Genomic DNA, 8,661 nt, shown 5'->3' with positions numbered 1-8,661 from the left:
TCCTCCTCCTCCTCCTCCCCTCCTCCTCTCTCCCCTCCTTCTCTTCTTTTTTCTCCCTCCCCTCCCAGATTTTGGAAATGCCAGAGGAAATGAAAACGTCTTCCTGCAAGCCATGAGTATCGTGTGGTTCCGCTATCACAACTACTGGGCAGAGAAACTGGCCCAGGAGAACCCCGGCTGGTCGGATGAGGATTTATTCCAACATGCTCGCAAGAGAGTCATTGCCATTTACCAGGTAGGGGAGAGGATGGCACAGGCCGAAAAAGAGAGGCAATCACACTCATTTCATTTTACAGTGTTTTGTGATCTTCTCGTTATTCTCCTAGAATGTCGTGTTTTATGAGTGGCTGCCCATCTTTTTGGAGAAGACGAGCCTCAGACCTTACGAAGGTGAGGAACATCAACAGAGCAGATGCCAGGTGGAGAAAGACAGGAGAGCTGCAGCGGCTGCATAAAGGAAAAGGAAGATAAAGGGTCTTCTTGTGAATAGAAAGAACTGCCTTAGCCACATTTCTCGCGGTTTTATAATCTTATGTAGAGAAGGCTGGACTCCATTATCATTTCTCAGCCTGTATATATTGGCAGTTATCCAGGTTTTCCCTGATAGGGGAATGCTAAATTGCATTTGATTTCTAAGTTCTTCCATTTAAAACTCAAAAACATCACAGGGAGTTTTAAGGCACTCCCTTCTGTACATCTTCTTAGCTTCAGTAAAATCCTTCTGCTAAAGGATTTCTTGCCCTACTCTCTGTGTCTGTAGGTTACAAGCAGCATGTGGATTCTCGGATCTCTCCGGAATTCCTTGTGGCTTCTGCACTCTTCCTTGGCACTAAAGTCCCATCTGGAGTCTATATGAGGTAAGAAAAGCCGTGTTTTTTTAAAAAAAAAAAGAATACTAGTGAAGTCAGTATTGAGATATGACTATAACTTCAGTATTTAAGATGGAAGGAAGGAAGGAAGGAAGGAAGGAAGGAAGGAAGGAAGGAAGGAAGGAAGGAAGGAAGGAAGGAAGGAAGGAAGGAAGGAGAGACAAGGGAGAGAAGAGAGATGGAAGGAAAGAAGGAAGGAAGGAACGAAGGAAGGAAGGAAGGAAGGAAAAGGAGAAGGGGAAGGGGAAGGGGAAGGGGAAGAGGAAGGGGAAGAGGAAGGGAGGGAGGGAGGGGGAGGAAGGAAGGAGAGACAAGGGAGAGAAGAGAGATGGAAGGAAGGAAGCAGAGAGAAGGGAGAGAAGAGAGATGGAAAGAAGGAAGGAAAGAAGGAAGGAAGGAAAGAAGGAAGGAAAGAAGGAAGGAAGGAAGGAAGGAAGGAAGGAAGGAAGGAAGGAAGGAAGGAAGGAAGGAAGGAGAGACAAGGGAGGCTGTCTTTGCAGATGGAATATTACTACTATTATATATCTCATACAACATCGGTGTCTCTTCCCCTCTTGCTGTCTTTTGTCAAAGGAAGTAGGCAGTATACTGACACACACCCCCCACAGAGAACCCTGCTCATCTCATTTTTTTTTAAAAAAAAAATCTTTTTAGGAATTCAGTTTGTATTTTCCGAAACGTGACTGACATAAATGGACAGCCCTCTCCAGCCCTCCGCCTATGCAACAACTACTGGAGCCGGCAGGTAAGGAGCTTCAGAGCCATACAAGACCACTTAAACATACATTCCTAGTTGAAGGCACTCAAGAGACAGAGATTGCAAGGGAACGTCTTGGAGACATGGAATCGGGGTGTCCTGTCACGTGAAAAAAATATACCTCAAAACATAACCCAGGTAGAGCTCTTGAGTTGCATGCAATAGTCCCACATTTCAACCTTCAGCATCTCCAGGTAGGGCTGAACAGGTCACCTGACAAAGGTCCTGGACAGCCTTCATCAATTTAGAAATGATAAAATAGATTATCGGTGTCCTGCTTCATTGCAAGACACCTTGTTGTACCTTTAATTCAGTTGATGTTTTCACATAGGTGGGTGCCATTCCCAGGAACCCAGGACACTTAAGCAGTTGAGCTTAAGCAGTTGAGCCCCGATAGTTCCTATCACTGTGAGCATTGCTCCCAAGATCAGATTTAGTGCTGATTGGCATCTTGGAACTCACCAGGTAAACTTTGCAATTGACATGTAGCTCAGGCTAAGTCTTTTTTGTCTTGGTCAGAATCCTAACATCCAGACAGCCGAAGATGTAGATGATCTTCTTCTGGGAATGAGTTCTCAGATTACTAAGAAGGAAGACAACACCGTGGTCGAAGATCTCCGAGGTATATCTTTTCATCCATTTATTGGTTCTCCCTTTTGATGGCTCCCCAATAATTGCAGGAGATTTCATTCCTTTGGCAGAGCTGAGGGAGGGGAAAAAGTACTGTAGCCTCAAAAATTTGGGGTGAACTTTCTTTGCTTCCTGCTTTTTTTGGGGGGGGCTTTCAGTTAATTAGTTGGCTTTTCTCTGTTATGATTCCTTTGTTCTTCATGTGGACGTTCTTCCATTTTGCCCCACTGTGGATGTTCTGTCTTGTTCTTCTTAAGATTACTGGTACGGGACGGTGAAGTACTCTCGAATGGATTTTGTGGCGAGTTGGATCCAGCGAGGAAGAGATATTGGACTATCTACCTATAATAAAGCCAGAGAGTTCTTTGGACTTCCGCCCGCTAAGAAATGGACAGATATTAAGCAGACGAACCAAACGGTACCATGTCACGAGAGCTAAAATGGACATGAGGTGGGATGGAAGGCAGACAGAAAACAAGCAGTGTCTTGTCCGTTGATGGCAGGCCTACCATGACTTCCCCTTAAAGCTTAAACAGAAGCTCAAAAGGAGAAGCTTTGTTTTAATGTGAGAACAATGCTTGACTTTAGTCTAAGCCAGGGGTAGGCAACCTTGGCTCTTTTATGACTCGTGGACTTCAGCTCCCAGAATTCCTGAGCATGGCTGGCTCAGGAATTCTGGGAGTTGAAGTCCACGAGTCATAAAAGAGCCAGGGTTGCCTACCCCTGGTCTAAGCTCTGTGTACCTTCCGCCACTCTATGTAGGAAAAAAAAAGCTCATTGTGCTACTGCATATTGCTCATTAAACCAATTGTGGGAAGATTGTGCTACACAATGGATATATGATAACAGAAGTGAATATCTGAAGCTCAGGGTTGAACTGTGGGGTCCTTGATGCTCTCTGAGCTTGGTGGTTTTCTTCAGGACACTTGATTACCCAACGAGGTAATATCATAGCAGGGCTTCAAAATCTAAGGGACTGGTTTGGACAAAACTCAGCAGCACTTTTTCGTGCGGCTGCTGATAAAAACAGAATCGCCAACATGATCGCCAACGTCCGATAACGGATATGGCACAAGAAGAAGAAGATGATATTACATAATTGGGTAATGAAATGTCTGGAAGAAAACCATCAAGCTCAGAGAGCACCAAGCACCCCACAATGGAGATATGCAAAACTTTGAATAGCACCACATACATCTTGATCCTTTTTCAGTCCCTCACCAGCTTAACTTAGGCTCATCCTATTTTGACCCCTGCCACGTGCATTTATAACACGTGAACTCTTCCAACAGATACAGACTTCAGTAGAAAAGAGTTCTCACTCTAATTTATGTTCCTTAAAATTCTCAGTAGGTAAGAAATAGAAGCTAATGAAGCTTGGTCTTCATCTCTGTCTTCTATTGGAAATAATGGGGGGGGGGTTTGTTCTAGTTCAAAGAGCAAAAGCAGTGGGGATAATCTGAAGCAGATCAAAGCTCTGGAATCTACTAATTAGCAATAGCATTTAGATGTATATACCACCCTAGAGCATTTTACAGTACTCTCTGGGTGTTACACTGTCAGCATTATTTGCATATTGCCCCCAATAATCTGGCTCTTCATTTTAGCAACCTTAGAAGGATGGAAGGATGAATCAACCTTGAGCTGGTCAGGCTTGGACTCCAGGCTGTAGGCAGAGTTTGCCTGCAATACTGCATTTTAACCACGGCTCCTATTCCCTCTTCAAAAGCCCATTTATCCAACCCTACTTATTTTATTCTGGCCACAAGGGCCTCTTCCCATTCTGTACCTGGTACCAGACAAAAAGGGGACAATATTTTTCCCCACTTCTTTTAACTATTCAAGCACAGCCTCCACTCATTCATCCTGAAACCAAATGGTGTGTTTGCTCCTAAGATCCTTAAATTAACTGAAGAACTGTATGGGAACAGCCTTGATACCCTGGAGCTGCTCCTTGGAGGGATACTGGAAGAGGACGAGACCCTTTTCCGAGCCATCATTGAGGACCAGTTTCTTCGCCTACGAGATGGAGACCGATTCTGGTTTGAAAACCCCAAGAATGGGTAAGACATCCTATCCAAACAACATTTGATTTAATGCTTGCATTTCTATCCTTCCGTTCTTTTCTTTGGGGAGAAAAGAACGGTGAGATGTGTGGTTCTCCTTGTCTTCTTTTGATTCTCACAATGACTCGAAAAGACAGTTTGGGCTGGAAAACGGCGACTGATCCCAAACCCACCCGAAATATTTCATGTTTGAATGAGCATTTGAACTTCAGCCTCCCTATTCTAACCTGGCATTCTAACAACAGCCTTACGATTGTGTTTATGCTTAACGCATTGAAGATCCCACTGAGTCTTGTTCATCCCTTTCGTAGACTATTCACTTCTGAAGAGATTGAGGCCATGAAGAACACAACCCTCCATGATGTCCTTGCTGCTGTCATGTACACAAAAGAAATCCAAACAAACGTGTTCATCTGGAATAAGGGTGGGTAACGGCTTATGTTCTTTGGAGGTGCATGGGATGAGATAAGATCAGATAAGATAACCTTTATTGTCATTTTTTTTTAATGTGGGCACAACGGCACACATCAAAAATGAAATTTAGTTGCCCGCTCTCAAAGTGAAACACATACATGACACATACCTAAACATACTATGTACAACGTATGTATAGACTCACACTCCTACATATACATAACAAATAAATATTAAATACTGTCCATCTTGAATATATAATGGAAGGAGGAAGCTTGAGAGTTCACAAGGTTAATTCTGTATGGAATGAAACTCTGGCTGAATCTGGATGTGCTGCTACGGATACCACGAAGCCCCCTCCTCCCAGAAGGTAACAAAGAAAACAGGTTGTGAAGAGGATGTGTAGTGTCCCAGATAATCTTGTGGACCCTGCTCAAGCAATGCTTCTGTGCTATGTCCTGGATGGGAGGGAGGGAGCTGCCAATGTTTTGTACTAAACCTCTTCACTGGTGTCCATTTCTATCCCTGATCACAAGTACACGTAGAAAATTCTGGCTTCATTATCTAAAGCAGGGATGGGGTGGAGGGAATGGACCTAAGAGTTTTGGACAAGGCACCAAACAATAATTTAGGATCAGACATAAATAAGAACATTGTTTTTCATCAGACAGAACTTCACAGTGTACTCTTCTCCGTTTATTTTTTTTTCCAATACTGGCAACGTCTTTTGAATGCAGCCTTTGCATAGAAAATGCTCACGTCACATCTGTAGCAATAGTCCTGGTTCCAGAATGGCAAGCAAATGACATCCCGCCCCTTTTACCTGTCTGCAATGCATCTTAAAGAGAAGTGGGGTACTCATTACCTGTTTGCACCTGCTATTTTGACGCCAGTGACCGTCACTGATTTGGATAGAACATATGGACAACTTAAGTTTTGTGTAGCATCCGGTTCAACAACAGTCCTGTCCTGCCTTGCAAGTTTAACGTGTAAACATTTGTATAACATTCCTCTTGGTTCAAGAACAGTTTTATTAGCTCTGGTGTTGAGTGCCCAAATCTCCTCAGTTTGTTATTTCAGCATGGCGAAATTTCCAGAGTTACAACATACCATCCTCAAGTCCAATGCTTGTTAATCCACCTGTGTGGCCATTAGAATTTTGAGAACAGGTCGTAAGTAGCCCTGGGGAGGTCCATCGTAATTCTGAACGGTCGCTAAGCAACCAGTTAATAAGCCAGGACCACTGTGCGTGTGTAGAGCATCTTAAGAAACTTTGCTGGAGGGAGGAGCCAAAGGAATTAAATTGAATGAAGCTCTCTGTCTCATTGCATTCTCCACCCACAGATGATCCATGCCCCCAGCCCAGGCAGGTGCGCTTGCAGAGCCTCCCTTCCTGCAAACAGATGACCGTCATAGATTACTTCAAAGGAAGCGCTGCAGGTTTTGGCATCCTCATCGCTGCCCTGTGTTGCCTGCCTTTAGGTGGGTTCCTGTCCAGGTTTGAAGTTTTCCTTTAGGTTCCAACGCAGGGCTTCAACCGTTGACGTGTCCTGGGAGTGAGATTGTTGAACACTGGAATCAAGCCTCTGTATAAGTGCAGGTAGTCCTTACAACCACAATGGATCCCGACAGTTCGATTGCTGAGTAAGACATTTCTTAAGAGATATTTGGCCCCATTTTACGACCTTTCTCGCCTCCGCTGTTAAGCGAATCACTGCAGTTGATAAGTTTGTCACCCGGTTGTTGAGTGAATCCGGTTTCCCCATTCACTTTGCTTGTCAGAAGGATGCCAAAGGGGATTGCGTGACCCCGGGGGACACTACGGCTGTCATAAATATGAACCAGTTGCCAAGCCATCTGAATTTTGATCACATGACCCTGGCGATGCTGGAAAGGTTGTAACTGTGAAAAACGGTCCTAAGTCAGTTTTTTTAGTGCCGTTGTAACTTTGAACAGTCACTAAACGAACTGCTGTAAGTCGAGGGCCATCTGTTCAATGTTTGATCGCTCACTTCCAGAAGAAAGAAAAACCAGTCATTCAGGCAGTCCATCAACCAGTCGGTGGAATAAAAGTTGGACCCCCGGTTCATTATCCGATGCAGCCTGCGTCATTCTGAGAACCTTAAACGCTGTCTCTGAAGAAAGTAAAGACTGAGAGAATGAGAAGCAATGTGTATGGACTTGAAAACTTTGGCCAATCCTTAATTTTAGCCCCTTTGGGTTCCACTATGCCCTCTGCCTTTTAAGCTGACCAGGAAGAGGCTGTGGCACCAGAGGTGACTGAGATTGTCGTAGAATATGCAGGTAGCAGGACCATTGTCCAAAAACAGGGGTGGGGAACCTTGGCTCTTTTATGACTGGGAGTTGAAGTCCACAAGTCATAAAAGAGCCAAGGTTCCCCACCCCTGTCCAAAGAGGCGTAGAAGTCTGTGATTGGTTATCTTAATAGCTTTGAAGGACACCAACTTGGAGAAAAGTAGCATGAAGTTATCAATGTCATGAGCTAAGAGGAAGAATTTGCTGGTTCCTAACAATCCTCAATGCTCAAGACTGGCATCTGTGAAGGACTCCAGCTGTTGCAACATCAGCCAATGCTTTTCTTATATTTTTGTCTTGCAGTGAGCCTCTTCATTGCCTGGATTGTTGCTTTTTTCCGGAGGAGATCTTTCCGTAAGTTACAGAAGAGGCAAAATCCCACCGCTCATCCAGATGTATCTGCTGAGGGAACCCAAGGTGAGAAGCAATTCTCCCAGAGTGTCCGCTCCTCAAAGATTCCATTCAAACACAGTATGAATCATATGTCCAGTTCCTGGAGAATTTGTATCTTGATTGCTAATCAAAAACAATTGCACACTCTTGTGATCTATTCACTGGGTTTATATTGTTGGGTTTACATTCCTGGAGATGGGAGAGTGATGGAAAAAAGTTATGAAAACTTGGTTATATTGGTATAAATAGAGGCATTGACTTTAACAACCTAGGTGTCTTCAAAGACGATAGAAGGTTCACTGGGGAAGGGGACCTTGATTGTTAGACAATGCAAGGCTAATACAGAGTCTTCTTCCCCCAGCGCTTGAATGGCATGGCTTCAAGACAGAAAGTTCACTTGTCTACATCCAACTGAAGGAAGACAAAGTGGTCAAAGTGCTTGATGGTAAGCTGGCTGTGGTTCGCAGCATAACTCTGAGAAGCCAGCAGAAAGTGGAGACCATCATGTCCAACAACAGAGGCAGCAGGACTATACTTCTGAAGATTCCTAAAGAGTATGACCTGGTATGTAGCAAGAAGGATGATGGTCAACTGTTTATGTTCTGGTTTATATGCTGGAAAGGTTCCCATCTTGCCTTTCCATCTTCCAGGACTTCTCAACCCCCAGGAACCTTAGCAAAACTAAAAATAGCATCCAGGATTATTTCCATAAAACCCATACTTTTATGCCAGCTATTTAACGGCAATAGGAATAAGTCTGGAAAAGCTATCCATGGTCCATGTCACCGTGGGGGAGACCCCGTTGTAAATAGCTAAGTCATTAATGGAATCCCAAACATCTAAAGTATTCTGAATAGTTTAAGCAATGTCTTAAAGATTAAAAGATGAAAGAGCAGAATAGAACAAGATTGCCTTTTAGGTGCTGGAATCTTGGGTAATGTACAAGACAGCATCTTTTGATTGTCTGAAGATTCTCTTCCTCAGCTCTGAATGCCTCTTATCTCACCGTTGTTCTTAGGTGTTGATGTTTAAGGTAGAAGCAGAATGCAGGGACTTCCTCGGACATCTGAAAACCTATTTGGAGAAAAATGAACTGTCTCTCCAAGTGTCCATGATGAGTGAACAGCACCTGCTGAAAAAGGCAGTAACCAAAGAGCAGAGAAAAGAAATCCTGGAAATTTTTTTCCGGCATTCATTCGCTCAGGTAAATGAGGAA

General features: G+C 43.9%; 1 protein-coding gene across 1 annotated transcript in view; it reads left to right on the top strand.

Moving 5' to 3' along the window:
• Nucleotides 1-8,661, top strand: part of DUOX2 (dual oxidase 2) — a 34,706-nt gene that overhangs the window by 10,942 nt on the left and 15,103 nt on the right. The window contains exons 6-17 of the mRNA XM_015823269.1: nt 69-235; nt 327-390; nt 761-857; nt 1,524-1,614; nt 2,146-2,248; nt 2,514-2,674; nt 4,153-4,319; nt 4,634-4,746; nt 6,081-6,218; nt 7,356-7,469; nt 7,807-8,009; nt 8,464-8,649. Of these exons, the coding sequence (XP_015678755.1) occupies nt 69-235; nt 327-390; nt 761-857; nt 1,524-1,614; nt 2,146-2,248; nt 2,514-2,674; nt 4,153-4,319; nt 4,634-4,746; nt 6,081-6,218; nt 7,356-7,469; nt 7,807-8,009; nt 8,464-8,649 (1,604 nt within the window). The remainder of the gene's footprint in view (nt 1-68; nt 236-326; nt 391-760; nt 858-1,523; nt 1,615-2,145; nt 2,249-2,513; nt 2,675-4,152; nt 4,320-4,633; nt 4,747-6,080; nt 6,219-7,355; nt 7,470-7,806; nt 8,010-8,463; nt 8,650-8,661) is intronic.

Source organism: Protobothrops mucrosquamatus, unplaced genomic scaffold (assembly GCF_001527695.2).
Source record: "Protobothrops mucrosquamatus isolate PMUCROS unplaced genomic scaffold, P.Mucros_1.0 scaffold1819, whole genome shotgun sequence".
Classification (NCBI taxonomy): domain Eukaryota; kingdom Metazoa; phylum Chordata; class Lepidosauria; order Squamata; family Viperidae; genus Protobothrops; species Protobothrops mucrosquamatus.
This window is presented reverse-complemented; position numbering and strand designations above follow the sequence as displayed.